The sequence below is a fragment of the Xenopus laevis genome, chromosome 1S (assembly GCF_017654675.1).
Source record: "Xenopus laevis strain J_2021 chromosome 1S, Xenopus_laevis_v10.1, whole genome shotgun sequence".
In the NCBI taxonomy this organism is placed as follows: Eukaryota; Metazoa; Chordata; class Amphibia; order Anura; family Pipidae; genus Xenopus; species Xenopus laevis.
This window is the reverse complement of record NC_054372.1, coordinates 153,959,827-153,979,449: the sequence shown is the minus strand read 5'-3', so window position 1 is coordinate 153,979,449 and position 19,623 is coordinate 153,959,827. Positions and strand designations below refer to the sequence as shown.

At 36.7% G+C, this 19,623-nt stretch overlaps 1 protein-coding gene across 1 annotated transcript in view; it reads right to left on the bottom strand.

Moving 5' to 3' along the window:
- Positions 1 to 19,623, bottom strand: part of LOC108705236 (serine/arginine repetitive matrix protein 4-like) — a 102,109-nt gene that overhangs the window by 23,994 nt on the left and 58,492 nt on the right. The window contains exons 2-7 of the mRNA XM_018242029.2: positions 14,000 to 14,128; positions 11,237 to 11,320; positions 10,292 to 10,363; positions 9,489 to 9,515; positions 5,713 to 5,763; positions 294 to 386 (exon numbers count right to left, since the gene is read on the bottom strand). Coding sequence (XP_018097518.2) covers positions 294 to 386; positions 5,713 to 5,763; positions 9,489 to 9,515; positions 10,292 to 10,363; positions 11,237 to 11,320; positions 14,000 to 14,128 — 456 coding nt within the window. The remainder of the gene's footprint in view (positions 1 to 293; positions 387 to 5,712; positions 5,764 to 9,488; positions 9,516 to 10,291; positions 10,364 to 11,236; positions 11,321 to 13,999; positions 14,129 to 19,623) is intronic.

The window sequence follows — 19,623 nt, the reverse complement described above, 5'->3', positions numbered from 1 at the left end:
TATCTACTCTATTGCGTTTCGCCTGGTCTGAGGTGGCGAAGGAAGTGTAGCGTAAAAGGTAGCGTTCAGAACAATGCGCGCGTTAGTGAATTTGCGTAGTTACGTCCGTTGTGCAAATTCACGAGGCGTAAGGGTGCGAAGTTACACTAGCAAAGTTACGTCATGGTCCGTTAGTGAATTTGAAAAGTAACGAAAATGCCCAACGCTAGTGAATTGACGCTAGCGTTACGCGCTTCGGCGCATAGTGAATTTGCCCCTAGAGGACTTTTCATAAGCTCCCTGGGGTAATTTACCTGTTTTCACAGCTTGAAGATCTGTATTCTAGGCTTGATGAGCGTGAATGTCGATGGCGATGATGATGGGATTTCCGTTGCCTACCACGTGACCTTTGATGAATGCACAAAAACAAGTCAACTTGCAGACATTGTAATTTCAAGTTTAACGTCTCATGAACAAAAACATAGTAAAACCACATATTAAGGATGGTCTCATTGAATTAACATTAATTTTATTAAGTAAAGGTATGAGATCCGTTATCCAGAAAAATGTTATTCATAAAGCGCCAATTACAGGAAGGCTGTCTCCTGCATAGTCCATTTAAAAAATTTTAATTTGAAAGTATCGTTTCCTTTTCCTCTGTAATAATAAAAAAATAATAATCTGAAAAACCCTAGGTGCCAAGCATTCTGGATAATGTAATATATATTATGTTGAAGAGAATTATTTTCAAGTTTAAAATTTTTAAAATTTCAACACTTTTTTTTAAAAATGTGTTTTGAAAAAAAAATGAAATTTGAAAATGAATAGATTATGTACCCCAAATACACTGAGGCCTATTTATTAAAGGTCGAAAGGTTTATGAAACCACATCTTAACTCACATTCACTAAAACCACAGTTGTCACTGAAATTATTACTTGATATCCAATTATTAAACGTACGAAGGAAAAAAAGCGATGAACGATGCACTAAAAAATATGAAAAATTCCAACAAGATCAGCGCAGCTCCCATTGGACTCTATAGGACCTCGACAACTTTTACTTGGCGAAGTTTGGCATTAGAGGTTTTTGTGGTTTTTACACTTAACAAATCTCAATTTTTTAGAGCTTTTTTTTTCATTTTTAAGAAACATTGGAAAACCATAATTTCTTTGGGATTCATGGGAAAAATATACAATTTGCTTGTTAGTAAATGGCCCCTGAGAAAGGCCCTTACTAGGCATCATTAACCTCCTATAGTTTATTGATCTACATAGTAAGTGTATTGAATTGGCTAACATAAAGAAGAACTAAAGCTTAGCTAAAGAAAAAGGCTAGAAATGCTCTACATTATGTTTTTGGCTTCTGTACCAGCCCAAGGCAACTTTTATCTTTAGAGATCTTCTGCTGATTCACTGCACTGCTCTGTGCTGCATTCTATTGTAGGGTTTAGTTCTCCTTTAAGATTCCCAATAATAAGCAAATGGAAAGTGACAAAAAAGAGCAAAATAATTTTTACTTTGAGACCCATTTATCAATATTCTGATTTTAGTGGTTTTAGAGATTTTAAAAACTGATTTTCTCTAAAATCACGATTGTTAAGTGATTTATTAAAAGATACAGATATAAAAAGCACTAATGAATAAAAATGCAGAACAAATACAAAAACCTTATGCAATTACTAATGAAAAAAACCCTGAAAACCTCTAAAGGTTTTTTTTATCATGGTCCGAATTTATCTAAATATCGGCTGCTACAAACTCCGATCTAACCCACACGCTTATTTATTATTACATTTTCCCGAAAATTACCTTTGCAGGAAAAGCTCTGATTTTCACAATTTTTTCGTGAATTTTCCCCCCGAAAACTCTGAATTTTCCAGAGTTTTCACCCAAGAGCTCCGAAAACATTGTGAAATTGCGAAACCCCCGACAACCAAAAATCAATGGGACTGTTCCCATTGACTTTTACTCAGCCTTGACAGATGCCGTGTTTTTATATTCGGCTTTTTAGCCCTCAGGGTTTAATAAATAAATTAATAACACAAAAAAGTTTGATTTAAAAAACGATTTTACAATTGGAAAAGGACAACTCCCATTGACTTTTATGTGACATACTGTATGAACAAAAAAAAAAAATTGACGGTCCAAAAAAAAAATCTGAATACCATGAAAAGCTCTAAATATTTGAGTTTTTCGGACAATTGATAGCGGAAAAAATCCAAAAACCTCTAATGTTTTGATTTTAAAAATGGCCCAATAGGATCAGTGCTCCTCCTACAGCACCTTCAAAACTTTTACTTGGCGAAGTTTGGCATGAAAGGCTTTTGTGTTTTTTTCACTTCATAAATATCTAGTTTTTAGAACTTTTAAGAAAAATTGGAAAACCACTCATTTTTCGCGATTTGTTCATAAAATAGCAATTAAATTTTTAGTAAATTGACCCTTTAAATGACATTTTCATGGTTGAGCACAATCAGTAGAATCCACGATTTTTAGCACTAAAAAAAATGATGCATGGAAAGGAAAAATTATGAACTTTAATTCATGGGCTCCAAATTGTTACAAAAAAGGAAAAAATTAAATAAACATGACAAAGCTCAATCAAATACTGTATAAGGGCTCTCATCTGTAATAACTGAAGCAGAGGGAAAATCCCTAAGTATTTATTCTTAGATGGTAACAATTCTATAATGGTAACCCCAGATGATTACCCAGTTTATAATGGTTTAAAAAATAGTCATTATGTGCATGTTTATTTGAGCCTATATAGGAAGCGCTAAACAACAGTATATGTATTGTAAAATATAGAGAAACAAATACCACGTGGATACTGTTGACTTCCAGTGATACATTTTGTTCAGAAAACAATTAAAAACCCATATAAAAGCTGTATAAGATCCAAAAATGTGTTCTTTTCATAAAAATCAAGGTAAAATACAGCGGAACCCTCTCAAGGGCCCATATTTATAAAGTGCTGTAATTCCTTTCAATCAGTTTGGATGTAGCTGTAAATACCCTCAAATTAAAGATGGTAATCTGCACTTTCAGCCCATATTCATTATATCATTCATAATTCATTTTATAACGTCAACTCCAATATTTTTAGGTAAAAAGCTAATATAAACAACTTTTCATTGTCCAAATATGTATGGACCTCTCTGTCCATATTTACTTATGCAGGGAAGAGGTATATCTCAGAATATTAGGGCTCTAATGTGGCCTGGAATATGCCTGACATAGTTAGACTTTGGCATTGTCAGTGCCACTGTGGATCCAGTGTCGGACTGCCCACCAGGATACCAGGAAAACTCCCGGTGGGCCCAGGGGTCAGTGGGCCTCTTGCTTCTAACCATTTGGCCTATTTCATGGTTATTCCCTATTTCTTTATGGAAACAAAGAGGCTATATAATGGAAGAATATAGTATAGTATGTAGAGAAAAGAGACTAGGAGAATAAAGAGGTTGAGTGAGGAGACTAGGTACAGTATTTTGGAAAGTGGGCCCTCAGCCTAAGGTTTTCTGGTGGGCCCCTGGGATCCCAGTCCGACACTGCGTGGATCTGTTTGACCTTTCCTCATTGTCAAGACTTCTTTCTTATTTTATTTCAGAAATACTGCAGAAAGATACAGATTAAGAATTTAAAAATACAGAATTTGACCACCTACAATTTATCCGTCATCTGATAATTTACTATTGTAATGTAACAATGTAAAAATGTAATGAAAAAATAATATAAGACCACGGTTTAATAGTTTAATGTGCATGTTGTGCTGCTAACAATTTCCATTCTCAGCCCCATCTTCCTCTGAACAATAGGAATAATGCTTATATCTATAGCTTGGCCTGGCATAGCTTGACTACTACAGTTTTCTGAGAACAGAGCTCTTACTGATAAGTCAGTGATTCTTATTGTTGTCCCTGACAGTAATAATAATCACGATTGCTCTTCACAAAGTAGAGAGGAAGTCTCCTGTAGTTCTTGTCTTGCCAATATGCTTAGCAATCAGAACAATACAGAGAAACAGCGTGTATTCCTTTTCACATATCTGATCTACATGGAAAATATATGCTTAGATATTAACAGGAAATTAGATTATTAGTTCTCGCTGATGATATTGTGCTGAAAGTAGCAGATTCTTTATTTAAGCTTTCCTTTTTGCAAAAGGGCAATTAAGTTGTACATAGTGGCAATCCATCGTGTACTATTGGAGGGCTTTAATAAACAGCATTAACAAAAAAAATGCAGTGCAAAAACTTTTCCTCTGTGCCTTTTTAAAGGGCATGTAAAGGCAAAAAAATAATATCCGATTTTTACTTTCTTTAATGAAAAAGAAACCTATCTCCAATATACTTTAACTAAAAAATGCGTACCATTTTTATAAGAAATCTGACTGTATGCAGTGAGATTATCACTTAATTTACTGCTGTGGATAGGAATTGTCAGACGGTCCCTAAATGCTCTGCAGGGAAACAATCATACTTATGAACAGCAGGGGGAGCCCCCACCTTACTTCCCAGCCATGCAGAACTCAAGCAGCTTTGTTTGTTTTCCTGTAGAACATTCTGAGCTGTGTAGAGATTTGTATTTGATTTGATTTTTGCCTTTACATTTTTTTTTTTCATTTTTTTAAATTAAATTTTTTTAAATTTTTGCCGGCACCGTTTTTGCGAATTTTTCTCAGTTTCGCGAAATTCGCTAATTTTTCGGCAAAGCGAAACGGCGCAAATTCGCCCATCACTAACCAAGAGAAATGAAATATTAAAATGGATGACTTGCATTGACAGGCCAATTATTCTTACTAGGGCTTGTAAAAAAATATTTTTGTTGGAGGGAAAATTTGCATTGTTACTGCAGGGTTGTTGCCTATCATCTTCCTAATAGCAGGCATTTTTTATATGTTGTATAAACTAAAGCCTGCTCATGGTCACAGTCTTCCTTTAGTGCATTTTAACTGACTCTTTCATAATACTGTACATGCTTATATCTGTGGGAAAATCAAGCTGCTTTTAGACAAAATATTATTTCTAGTAGTGATGTAGAGTTTTGATAGGTGCAGATGAAATACATTAGATGTATTGGGCCAAATTCAATTCAGTGAGAAAAGGTTGTCCCAAGGTTTATCACGTGAAAACTAATGGACAAGATTTAATTTGAGGAGGAAAAACATTTCTCCAAATTCAATTCCAGTTTTTTCCCATAGACTTTAACAGAGTTTTCACGTATAAACATTGAGAAAAGTTTTTCTGAATTGAATTGCATCTCAAATTTTTCACCTGGTAAACCTTTTTCTCACTGACCTGAATCTGGTCCATTATTTCATATGGATGTGAGAGCATCTCTTGGTATTAGTCTTCATTTACTAATATGAGGAAAATACCAAACTCAGCTGCTTTATGTAACAATTTTCAGGTTATGCAATATTCTGCAAACCTTCAGCACACTACCATGTCATAGAAAAAGGCAAGGGCTCAAGGGACAAAATAAAATATTTGACCTTATAAATCACTGGTAAGACCACAACATAATTAAGCTTCATCTCCAGCTCAAAATAGTTTTTTTGTTTCTCGGGAGAACATGTGCTTATGAGTTAAAATGGAAAAGGTGACATATAGGTTAGAGGCCAACACAGCAAATTCTATGGGGACCTATTTAATCAGAAATGTACAAAGAACAGTCGTTTTTAAAAAAAGGTTTTTCTCCACAAAATAAAAAGTAAAACGGTCATTACTTACTGCTTTTTGTGCTTTTTTTCTTGCCTTCTTTTACTTTTTGGACTGGATGAGCTAAAGAAAGGAATTCCATATTAATTTTATGTTATTTAAAACAGCTGCAAGACACAGGATGAAGATCTAAAATGCAGATGAATCTAAATCCATTTTAGAAATAAAGGAAAAAAGCTGTCCTTAAGTTAATTTTTTTAAAAAAAAGAATTTGGTAATAATTTGTGGTTGTTGAATTAAATCTAGCTGTATATTACCCTTGTAATTACAAGCAATAAACTATATATATATATAATACACAAAAGCCATGAATATCCTGTAAATTATATCCTTATAAACGGTGAGTAGTGATGTCATCAGTTATAAACGGTGAGTAGTGATGTCATTTCTGTCACATGACTTACTAAAATTTGTGTATTATAATAAATAAAGTACCCCCAGTTGTAAAATATGAGGATATTAGAAGTTACCTCGGAGTTCCATGACCTGTATAAAAACACTCGGCCTTCGGCCTCGTGTTTTTATATGGTCATGAAACTCCTCGGTAACTTATAATATCCTTATATTTTACAAGAGGGGGTACTTTATTCACTATATAAACTACATATCACATTTCATGTTAGATTCACACAATGCACAATGAGGCCATTACTGATTCTGAGCATATAATGTTCCTTTTCTGCATATATTTGACATATTCCATATTGCATATTTTTTTCAGTAGTTAAAGAGGTAAATTCAATTTTTATTTATGAGGTGCAACTGAATGTAATTATGGACAATGCTTTGTTAAAGGCAAGTGTTATCGTTTATCCCTCATAACTCTAATGAGAAGGGATGGGATGACCTGAGAACATACTAAGCGAGTCTTCTCTATGAAACTATTTACATAACAGAAAATCAAGGGATCATGACCCTGAGTTAAATATGTAACATTTTCATTTTACAGCACAATGGAAAGTGATTGCAGTGTATGGAACGAATGGCTAGCTGAACATATGGAATACTCCGTAGCAGAGACGGAGTATTCCATATACTATTTCTCACAGCCTGTACTTAAAGCTACGATACAATGATGCCACTATTGCTATTCTCCTGTAATGTGCACAGTTCTAGGGATGTAGCGAACTGCCGATTTGGTGTTCGCGAACGTCGTTCGCGAACACCGGCAAAAAATGCGAACGTTCGCGAACTTCGAACACCCGCTAAAATCATTCGATTCGAACGATCGAAGGATTTTAATAGTTCGATCAAAGGATTTTCATTCGAATCGAACGATCGAAGCCATTCGATCGAATGCTTTTCATTCGATCGAATGCTTACAATCGTTCGAACGAATGGAAATCGTTCGATTTTTAGCGGTCGAAGGAATTCGAATGGTCGAATGGTCGAACGATCGAACGCGAACTCAAAATGCGAACGTTCCCAAACGTTCGCGAACATGCGGCAGACGCGAACGGTCGAAGTTCGCGCGAACTAGTTCGCGGGCGAACAGTTCGCTACATCCCTACACAGTTCTGCTGCAATGTTTTATACACACAATAGCTTTTCAATACGGTGCAGTCATAAATACTATGATCCTCTGTTAAAAAGAATGGAAATATGCAAAAAAAAAAATTCTGGTTAAAGGGGAATTTTTCGAGATTTATTAAACCTCGATGCTGCTAAACGTCAAAATAAAAAAGTATTCCATTTCAAACAATAGTTCATGTAGAAGTGAATGGCAGATGTCCTGGTTACAGTTGTAAGATATCATGATCTGCGATGGGTTGCGTTCAATAATCCAAATAGTTGTCAGGCATCAAATCCGAAAAAATCTCGTAATTCAGATTTATTTTACGATTTTATCGAGTCTTTTCCTGCACCAGATTTTTTCTAGAAAATGTGTTGATAAATAACGTAAAAATGTGCACGGAGTATTGTTGACGTGGTTTTAATAAAATTGTGGGACATTTTCGGATTTAATAAATAACCCAGAACACCTCTTAAATCTTTTGGTGGCAAAAACATTCTAAGCTTGTAATAAAGCAGAAGTGCCACAGAGTTGTGTTTTATGTGTATATTTTATTGTTGTTTCTGTTCTCTGGCTCATAACATTTGTGTGTTAACATTTTATTGTTCTGATATGCTCCAGGCTGTGTTTTACACCACCCACTTCAAAGTAGGCTAGACACACTGATGGCAATACAGTCGGTGAAAGAAAATGTATTATTATTGTTGCATTTGTTTATAAAATACCAACATATTGTTTAGTGCTGTAAACTGACCTGACTTGTTATCTACAAGTATTATATGGTTTTAAAATAGTGATGGGCGAATGTATTCGTCAGGCGCAAATTTGTGGCGAATAAATTTCAAATTTGCCGGGAAAATTCAACGCCGGCAACAATTTAGTCACTGGCCATGATTACTGGACACCCACTGATTTTAATGGGGTGATTCAACTTTGCCACCGGTGCCCATTTTGACGCACGTGAATTGTTGCTGACGTCAAAATCTGTGTTTTATGCATTTTTCCCCAGTTTCGCGAATTTTGCGGGAAATTTGCAAAATTCGTGGCAAAGCGAAATGGGACAAATTTTAAGATAGCAGTTTAAGAAAGGGGGCCCTTAACAAGGCTGTCACTGTGCTTAGGTTAGAGAGGGAACATTATTATAAACCCCAGAAACTGAAAAGAGAAGAAGGGTGTAATGACTACTCACCCTGGTGGTCTAGGGCTTCCAAGGGGTCGGCTGGTAGGGCCGCCACACCCTCGGCAGGGACGCCCGACGCGCTGACCCATTCTGCTGCAGTGCCATATCATATGGCGCCAAATTCAAACTGGATTTAAAGGGACTTGAGTATTGTGTTCATTGTCCGTTACTTGGTTAGTATTTGTGAGTTCCTGGGTGTGTTCCTGCTTTTGTCTTGTATCTTATTCCTGTTTTGGGCCGCTGCCTGCCTGTCTGACTTTCATGATCCTGACCCTGCCTGGTATCCGACTATTCTGAATTCTGTATTCCGACCCGTGCCTGTCTGACTCTTCTTGATTGATATCCTGGTTTTGACCCTTGCCTGTTTGACTCCGCTTGTATCCTGCCTGCACCGACCCAGCCTGGTTTTGACTACGCTTTCTCTCTGCTCCATGTACTGTGATCTTCTGCCCAAAAGACTTTACTAACAATCGTGCCCCTCTGCTTGTCCAGAACCCTTAGCTTGGCTCCTCTCTTTATAAGACCTGGCGGCATCCAATTAGCCGAGGGCTTGTCCCGAGGTAAAAGGTGGCTGTTAAAGGCAGAAGCAAGAGCCAAGACCAGGGAGCCTAGCATTGGTTCTGGATTTTGGGTGCCGATCGTGACAAAGGGTTACCAAAACTGCAAACCAATTTTAAAAAAAATCCTTCTTCGATTATGGTTGTATAAATCTGAGATTGATTTTATTGGGATGCTGATATATTCTTTAAGAAGAGAAGCCTTCAGAGTTTTGAGAGGTAATAACGATAAGAACATTGTCTCGGCAACACCTATCATAATGTTCTATCAAGGTTGTAACTATGTTCAGCTTTATAAATTGAAGAGACCATAAGGGATGTCTTGCTTGATGTGGGTGTTCATAAAAAACTGGGGCACTTTTTAATCAAGTCAATAGAAGTTGAATTCATCTTATCATCTTAGTCATACAGGTTATGATCTTTATTGATCTTTAAAATATTAACACTGTTTAGGAGTTTTCTTTCTCTAGTGGAACTATGGAATGAAGCAACATAACTGAAATACCAAAAATATATATATTTTAGAGTCTTGACTTACCCATGCCTTCTTTTTTTGGAGGAAGACCTAAAGAAATGATAAAACATCTAATTAATTTTTCAAGAAAGAAACTGGCAAATGCATTCTATGATACAATGAAATAGTTGATGACAGGAATTAATATATACACTAAGGAGTTTATTTATTAAGCCACAATTTTTTCAGATCTTTTTGAGTCCAAAAATCTAAAAAATGTTGCAGAAAAAAGTGACTCTTTCAGAATTTATAATGTGACATCTGCAAAAATCCACTTCAACTACAATCTGTTGAAAACATGTAGAAGTCAATGGCAGATGTCCCTTTCTTTCATTCGTGGTTTCAGAGTTTTTTGGATATTTTTTATACCGGCTTTCCCCATTCATGCTTTTCCAGTTTGGATTTCTTTTAACAATTTCAGTCAGTCATGGTTTTAAAGTTTGTTAGTTTATTTGTGGTTTCCAAAACCTCTAAAACCACAAAAAATTGACATTTACAAAATAATCTTTTAAGTTTTTATAGCTAATTATGAACAATACAGTTTTAATATTACACTCTTTTCTGAAATGGTTGGTAACCCACTTTGAAAGGATTTTCCTAATAAACATACTCATAAAGAATATAAATTATTACATGTTTTGAGAAGGTTCCCTTTATATAGTATTTTTGTTTGGTTTGATTTTATATCATCACCCTTAGACAATCACTGTAATGTCAATATATCTGTCTGTTAGGGTTACTTAATTCTGTTACAAGAAAGAAAATGGATTTGGACGCATTACTGCCAGATATAGTTTCTATTTCACGGACTCATTTGAAGCTCATACCTGTTTCTCTTTCGTTTCTTAGAGCTCTTCTTCTTCTTCTTTTTCACAGGAGAAGGGCTGTATGAGTGAGACCTAGGTAAGATAGTAATACATCAGATTTCTAAGATTTGAATGTTTCTGTTTGGTAACTCAGCCTTTCACAAAGCCAATAAGTGCACACAATTCTATCCATTCCGAATGTAGTTAAGCTTGCATTGAAATTGACAAAATAAATATTTTCAGGATTTAAAGGAGTAAAAAAGGGAATGAAGCCTGAATGAATAGTTTTATTGGCTAATGTGGGCATTTGCTTGCATGTAGTAATGCCACCAGTATTTCCTAGAACAGGTCACTACCTACAGTATGTCTGGGGTCCATTAGTGAATCACAAATACAGTGGACATTTTGCCACAGTCTTTCTCTGTAGATGACATGAAAGCCTTCTCTTTTGCATGAGAGATACATCAGGGGGAAGAAGCTCAATTTACCTGTGATTCTCCCATAGAAATATATATATAGGCTGTGCCATATTTCAAGAAAGACATTGGAGAAGGGGCTGGGTATAATATTTTAAAAGCTGAATATAAATGATGTAATCGAAACAGAACTGCCACAATGAGAAGCCAATCTGGTATTTAACAGTACACATACTTCATTTGACATATTTCTCCTTTATCTACTGGTAGAGAATAGATTGCTGAATGCCATTTATCTTAAATATTGATGTATGGGCATCCACTATTGTTTCACAGATTAGGGAAATAGCTTTTATAATTAAAAAAAATAAAGTAAAGGCTTATTTATCTATTGCACAAGGCACACTAAAGGAAGATTGCTTGACCTCTTTTTTAACTTTGGAATACTAACAATGTACTGGCTTGGATCCATCTACAATTTTTATGGTATTTACTAGCTGGGAGTCACTAAAATTTAAAATTAAGAAGCCAAGCACTCATTTGTACTCACCTTTTCCTCTTCTTGCGCTCAGATTTCTTCTTCTTTTTCTTTGCTTTAGGCGGAGGGGAAACGCTAAGATCTTCTTCTGAGTGGCTGGTAATAGAATACCAATGTTAGTCAAAGTTCAGAAATTTTCTCCAGCTATAACAATGCACTGGTTTGCTCCCTATACAGTAAATTTTAACAGAAGCCAATTAACTTGCCTGTACATTTTTAGAGTGTGGGAAGAAACAGAGCACAGTACACAGAATAACCAATACAAGCACAGGAAGAACTAACTCTTAATGAATAGTGTCTTGACTGGTATTACACCTAGAACCCCAGTGCTGGAAGGGATCACAGCTAACCATGTCCTCACTTTGCTGTTCTAGACAACTAATAATGGCAGTAGAGCTCAATGGCATACGGAGTCACTGAAATGCATTAAAATGGGAACAATAAACATTTTTATATAAAAACAAAAGTATTTTTTTAAAAATGAAGCTTTCAGATTTACCGTTATTGGTATAAATGGGGGTACCAGTAATATTAGAAAGAAGGAGGCCACACTAGGGAGTAGGCGGGACATTTTAGCAGTCCTAATAACAACTTCCTTCTACTTATCAACGGGCCGGCTTATGGTTAAGTGAAGGGAGTACAACTTAAAATCCATTTTCTGTTCTGTAGTGAACTGCTTTCAACAAAACTATAACAATGTACCTTAAACCTTGGATTCTGTTATGATGCAGATTGTATTCATTGTCATGGGCATCTTATTTTCGGTAAATAAATGATTATCATGATTTATGACTGTTGCATCTCTTTGTACCCTGTGTACTAAATATGTGTAAATATGTGTAATTAGGGGCTAAAATCCTGCTGTGTTACACTCAAAAGGAACCCAGAAATCTTTCTTTGCTTGGCATATTAGTTCATGATCAGTGTTATCCTGTGGCAGCCGCTACCACATACCAAATTATTGTGCTAATATCCTTTCCAGCATAAATACATTATTCCTTATTGAGGAACATTCTCAGCTCCCCTGTAGGTGAAATACTGTAAGTACACTGACAGCTGAGTCTGGAATATTTATAATTGCCATTAGCCATCAGTATAAAGCTGATTATAACACAGAGGAAAGTCAGTAAATGATATGTCTGCTGACTTAGTTTCTCACACACAGGTCCCAGTCCTGACAAGAATAGATCTTTGTAATTGTGTCTAGTGAGCACACAGATTGTTCTTCCCTACTCTTAAATGACTGGTGGCAGTATGCTATGTGCCCGACTTCAGACCTTGTTTGTGCACTATTTGCTTTATAAAAAAATTGTCTTAAATGTGACCTCAGAATTGTACTCTTCAGACAAGCTGCCTTTGATTTTGTTTTTAAAAGGCTGCTACAGCGAGAGGATGACAGATTACTCACATAACAACGCTGGGACATTCTCCAGTGAATCATGTTTAGAAGTCAGTGCTGTAAAGGCTTCAGAGTCTTTTCACAAAAAATATCTGCATGCTGTGTTATGGTAATAGTAAAAAATCTACAGTTATAAGAGAGTGTGTGTGTGTATATGTATATTTTATTGGTGCAGTGGGTGCATGGCTGCTGGGGTCCTGCAATAGCCCATGTCTGGCTCCATTGCTTTGCAGCCAATAGTTGTAAAGATTACTCTTACAGGAAAATGTTACAAAAAAATCATTATTTCCAAGTAGAAATAATAATAAAATGCGTCCCTGGACACAATTATTTCAAGCAAAAATATCTTGGAAAAGGTCTTATTGATTTGTCTCCCTATAGACTTGCATTGCGTTCAACTGAATACAATCCTTGTTCTTTATTTATTGTTTTCCCCAACAGAATTCTGTGCAGTCTTGCAAGATTTCTGCCCACAGGAAAATTTCAACTGCTTTCACCTGGCGTGCACTTTATGTGGAATATGCCACCGTGGGGATAAGTAAGCAAAATTCTGATGAAGAGTCATAGAAATAGAAGCCTGCGGCAAAAAAAAGTCACAGGAATGTTCCTGAATGTCAGGAAAAGGTTAATTAATGTGATTACATTTGAACTGTTAGGAAAATGCCAGGAAGATATTAGCAATAACACCTCGACCTTTGATAAATTTCCCTTAAATAGTACAGTGCAGTCATTTAATTTCCCACATTAACAGAACATTTAACTTGCAGTGACAAAGGTCAGCGTAAAAACTCTCTTGCGTTGCTCTTCAAAATTTTTCTAAGATGACATTTTCATCAAAAAAAGGTGCACTAATACTAACAGACCCCAAAAGACTGGCCAGAAATGTTTTGGATTTTAATAAGTCTATTTTAATTTTGTAGAAACCATCATTGCAGCCAATACTGAAAAAAATCCAATATATTAATTGAGAAGATGAAAGCATTGGTGCCAGAGCTACAACTAAGATTACAGGGTGACTATTATGGCTTTACTCCCTGCCTGTTCTCTTGCAGCTGCCGCTCTCTCTGATGTGCAACATCCACTGGGAGCACTGCTGTCTTTTAACAGATCAATGTGCAAAAAGCTTTCATGTACAGTACAAAAGCTGTCATTTGTTTCAAGCAAACAGACCCAAAAAGCATGTTCCCAGCAGCAACCATGGTTTCTAGCACAGTCTCTCTCTAAGAGCAGCATATTGTTTAAAAGGCAGACAGCACAGCTACAGGCATCAGTGTGTGACCATAGTGGAGATTTAGGGGCACCCACAGGCTGCAATCACAACTAATCTGATCATCTGCTTGCAGGTCAATATTCACAGTATCCCTGCTACTCCATACCTATGTGCACGGTGTGGTGTGTGTTGTCTTCCAAACCTCTCTTTTTCACCATAGTTGGCCAAATTTCCATTCTGCTGTTTGCATTTGTTCTCTTTCTCTGGGCAGGGTGTGCAGCTGTAGGTGTCATTGCTGTAACAAATACATACAGAGAATTAGAAGAAGTGCGTCTTCAAAGTTTTCTGATCTATACCATTCTGGAAATGAAATGATGCAACAAAATACCATTCCAGATCAGTAGATGTAAATCACTAGCATACTTTGTGTAACATTGTAAGAGACAGCCTCTGACGTCTATATCAACTGTGATAAATATGTTAATGGTCTCTCCCTTATTATGCCCTTTTTGTAAACTATTTTATGCTTAGAAATAATTAAATGAATAAATATACTGTCAATACTTTTTGCGCATTAGAGAAGGGGATAGAGCTAAATCTGAGGGTTCAGCAGTGGGTTAGACATTTTTATTGCTGTGCTATATTTGTACAAGTAACAAATCATGAAATGATGAAACTAATAAATGGAAAGGTTGATTCAGGCCCTTTAAGACATGCCAATAAATTCCAAGGTAGAAAGCAATTGTTTAAAAGCAAAAATCTTATTGGTTGCTCATAGCCCTTGAGCTCCCCTTGCATTTTTTACTCAACCCCCCACAGTTGATTTTTCTGAACTAAAATAAAATGTAGGTCACAACACAATACAAGTCTTTTTTTACAGGCCTTGACTTAACCATATGTAGGTTTATACTTCTGACTTGACATTAATTAATGTTTTCCATAACTTAAGTTGAAATGTAGAATGCTGCTTATATTTTATTAATCACATATAAATAATAAATATCATAACTGGACTAAAGATTCTGTGTGTGTGTGAGAGTAAATAGAGCTTTACATGGTATTCAGTAATCCCATACAATTAGTAAGAAACTATAAGCAGTGAAATACAGCTAAGACACGGTACAAAGGCTAATGAGAAGCCTTCTTGACAGAACAGTGCATCTATGGCAATTAAGGGAATTTAGAATAATTGGTAGAATATAATGAGAGGCTTGGAAAGTGTATCGAGGATTCTCAGTTTTAAAAAGATGTTTGTTCCAAAAAGTGTATGGTTTGGACCCAAAATTGAACAGGTCACTGTAGTAGCAGAGGGATAATTGTTGCACAAGTGAGTGCAAGAGGTATAATGAACTCTGGATAATGAGCCCCATGCTGGCAGGAGGCTTGAGCATAACAGGGGGAATACATTATACACTAGCAGTAACTGAGAGTGTGTAAAATGGTGCAAAAAAGGAATGTAAATCTCTCTTAAAGCATTATTGCATGCCGTCCCTCGCAATCCCTAAAATCATCCATTAATAAAATGTTTTTAGAAATGTGTGTGTTTTCTTTAATGCCACTCAAACACCATAATAACCTCACTTACTCTTTCACATGTCAAGATCATTCTGCTAAAACATGGCAATTGCGAGCACTGCTTTATAAACTTCATTTTTGAGATTGGCCGCTGCTTTTACACCAGAATTTTACACCAGATTTTACACATACTTCTAAAATCACACTGCATTAATATGATGAATTTAAGAAGTTATACCTGGTTCTCGGACATCACCCATCACCCCCAATACAGTATATTAAATATCTTGCTAAATATGCCCCTAGATAACACTACCTCCCCTGGCAGTTGCCCTGTAGAGTCTGGGAGACATATTGGTAGGCCTGTATGAACACAAAGTTGACTGGCAATTTTGGCAACATAGGTTGGTAACCAAACCCACCTCTACAGGTTCCAATGTAAATGTTTTACAGTTAATTAATGCATTCATCCAATATATATTCCCACTAATGATAGAGGTATGGGACCTGTTATTCAGAATGTTCTGGACCTGGAGTATTTAGGATAAAGGGTCTTTTTGTAATTTGAAACTTCACATCTTAAGTTTGTTAAAAACCATTTAACCATTAATTAGACACACTAGCATTGTTTCACCACCAATAAGCATTAATTATATCTGGGATCAAGTACAAGGTACTTTTTAGTTATAAGAGAAAAACAGGAAATATGTTTTAAAGTTGTGGATTCATTCATTAAAATGAAGTCTATGGGAGACGACCTTCCCATAATTGTGAGCTTTCTGGATAACAGGTTTCCAGATAATGGATCCTACACCTATATCTTTCTTTAATACAAAATAAATAGCATAATGTACCTTTACACAGTATTTAATACACATATTCTCTCATGGAGTCCCTTTCTCGAATACAATATCATGAATTCTCCTTGAATGCAAAGCCGTCCTCTTATTGGCAGCGTCAGTAGTAAGTGTTGCACAGAGAGGCAGTTTTCAAATGACTTTAGTAAATGTAAAAAGTCAGTGAACATATAATTACTTTGAAGGGATCCTTCACTGGGTAATTGACATTGAAGTGGTCACAATACAGTTGGCTAATTTCAGATCTGCAATATATTGAAGTGGCAATTACAAAGCATGCTATTGAGCCAGCGAGACTCACAAAAAAAGGTCCGGCAATTTAATACTTCTCTAAGAATATGGTACGGTTACAAAAGAAAAGATTGAGTTTAAAGGCGAGGTGCAAGGAGAACTCTGTTATGCAGAAATCAGGATTTATCAGGAAGTCTGGAGAAATGTAATGATGTGCCTGGATTTTTAGCAGCTGCCACGGAGGAGATCTGTTCCCTCTGTCTTTATTAATGGGCAGCTTTCTGTCTGACACCCTTTGATGTTGCTTTCCTACACACCTACGCACCAATGATAAACAGTGTCTGCTTCTCTTTTATGCGCCAGCCAAAAGACCAGAAGAAAGCACATTCTATTTTTTCTAGTCGTTTTGTCTCACACTTGTTACACATGCAAATCTGACTTGGATGTTGTGCCACGGTTTCTCCTGTCACTGCAACTCCCATGCCGCCAGTTAGATTCTTCAATTCCTTGTTCTTCCATGTTTCTTTGTCACGTACGGCTGTATTTATATTAAGGCACCCGAGGGCCTGTGCCTAGGGCAGCAGGTTTTGGGGGGCAGCCCTCGGTTGCCTATAAATTATTTTTTGAAATTAAAAAAAAAAAAAATCACCAAGCCTCTTCCACAAACTTCCATTGGAAATCTAGTGAAAGAGCTGGGGGTGGGGGGGTAGGGGTCTGGGCTTCCATGATGTCCGTGCATGTGACGTCACACGCACAATGCGCTGACGTCACACGCATGGCATATGGCGCGTATTTAGGTCCGATGCCTAGAAAAGCATCAGACTTAAATACAGTCCTGCGTACGGCTCCCTAAATCCAGAACTAGTGCTCAGCTCCCTGGTCTTCTGCCTGTAGCAGCTGCCTTTGGCCTTAGGAGGAGCCCTAACCTACTCAGATGCCGCCAGTTCTTGAGAGGAGCAAAGCAGAAGTTCTAATGAGCAATGGGGCACGTGCGTTTCCAAGGTTTTGGACAGAAGGCAACAGTTCAAGGAGTAGACGAAAAACGTAGTCGGGCAGGCCCGGGTCGATACAGGGGGAGTTCAAGCAGGGTTGGTCCAGGCAGAGTTCAGGCAAGGTCAATCAAAGAATGGTCAGGCAGGAAAGGGTCAATATCGGTCGAGCTCAGAATAGTCAGGCAGACAAGGATCAAAACCGGAATCAAACAAGACAGAAATCACACCCAGATACTAACAAGTTAGACCTAACAATGGGCAATGCTCACAAGCCCAAAGGCCCCTTTAGTACCTTTTGAATTTTGCCCCACAAACACGATGACATCACATGTGCATCGCGTAAAACCCAAAAGTGCTTTCTGCGAGCACCTTAGGAATCACCAGGAACTAGGAGGAAGCGGTACCACGCAGTGGGCACAGTGTCGGACTGGGATGCCAGGGGCCCACCAGATAAACTTAGACTGAAGGCCCACTTTCCAAACTATTATACCTCCACTCCTCATTCAACCTCTTTATTCTACTAGTCTCTTTTTATTGTAGAGAGTCTCTTTTCTCTACTATACTCTATTTTATACCTCCACTCCTCATTCAACCTCTTTATTCTACTAGTCTCTTTTTATTGTAGAGAGTCTCTTTTCTCTACTATACTCTATTCTTGCATTATTAAGCCTCTTTGTTCCTATAAAGAAATAGGGAATGACCATGAAATAGGCAAAATGGTTAGAAGCAAGAGGTCCACTGACACCTGGGCCCACCTGGAGTTTTCCTGGTATCCCGGTGGGCCAGTCCGACACTGACTGCAGGCGTCCCTACCGGCCCACTAAACCATCAGGGTGAGTCGTGACATTCTTATTACAAATGTCTACAGACTTATGGTTTTTCCCTACCTTTAACTATATGCTAATAAAGGTAATGGCTACTAAAGAAGAAATGAATAAAAGCAAAGACTGCATTGCCGCTGAACACAGGAGTATTTGAGGCTGTTATATTTTCCCCTGTGTCCCTTCACATTTTTCAGTGGTAGCATACATTACTGTATTCTACTGTATATTGTAAACGGTATACTGTTCTGTAAAGTGCAATTGTGCAACAGAAGCTAAAAAAAACACAAAACAACCTTTCACAGAAGTAGAGAACTTTGAAATGTATATTTTAATATGTTTTTAAATAAAAGGAGATATGTATACACTGTAAGTATTTAGTTCAAAGGGGTGGTTCACCTTTAACACTTTTATAACTTTTAGTATATTATAAAATGGCTAATTTTAAGCAACTTTTCAATTAGCCTTAATTTTTTTTATATAGTTATATACCGGTAGTTTTCCAATCGGGGGTCACTGACCCCATCTAAAATAAACACATGCTGTATTTAAGGCTACAACTTTATTGTTATTCTACTTTTTTGTTACTTTTTTTACTCATCTTTCTATTTAGGCCTCTCCTATTCATATTCCAGACACTCATTTAAATCAAGGCATGGTTACTAGGGTAATTTGGGTCATAGCAACAGATTGCTAAAATTACAAACAGGAGAGCTGTTGAATTTCATTAACAAAACACGCATAAAAAATGAAAACCAACTGCAAATTGTCTCAGAATATCACTCTCTACATCATACTAAAAGTTTATTTAAAGGTAAACAACACCTTTAATGCTTTGATGTATTAATTGCAATGGCTGGGATTCACCCCTAATTATTTATTGGCAGTAGCTTTGCACTTATATAGGACTTCTAATTTAAGCAAGGAGTTAAGGGAAATTGTATTGTCCAAGGTCAGAAGGAGGTGATATATAAATCAGCACAGGTATGGGATCAGTTATCCAGAATGCTCAGGGTTTTTTCCGGATAACAGGTCTTTTCTGTAATTTGGATCTTCATACCTTATGTCTACTAGAAAATCATTTAAACATTAAATAACCCCAATAGGCTGGTTTTGCTTCCAATAAGGATTACTTATATATTAGTTTGGAGCAAGTACAAGATATTTTTTTTATCATTACAGAGAACAAGGAAATCATTTTTAAAAATTTGGATTATTTGATTATAATGGAGTCTATGAGAGATGGCCTTTACATAATTCGTACAAACTCACGTGCACACTCAGGCCCTTTCTGCCACGATCCCTCTTGGTGCACAGCTCCTCAGGGAGACGGCCCTCCCAAATTTTACAGATAAAAAGCAATACAGGCTGGCA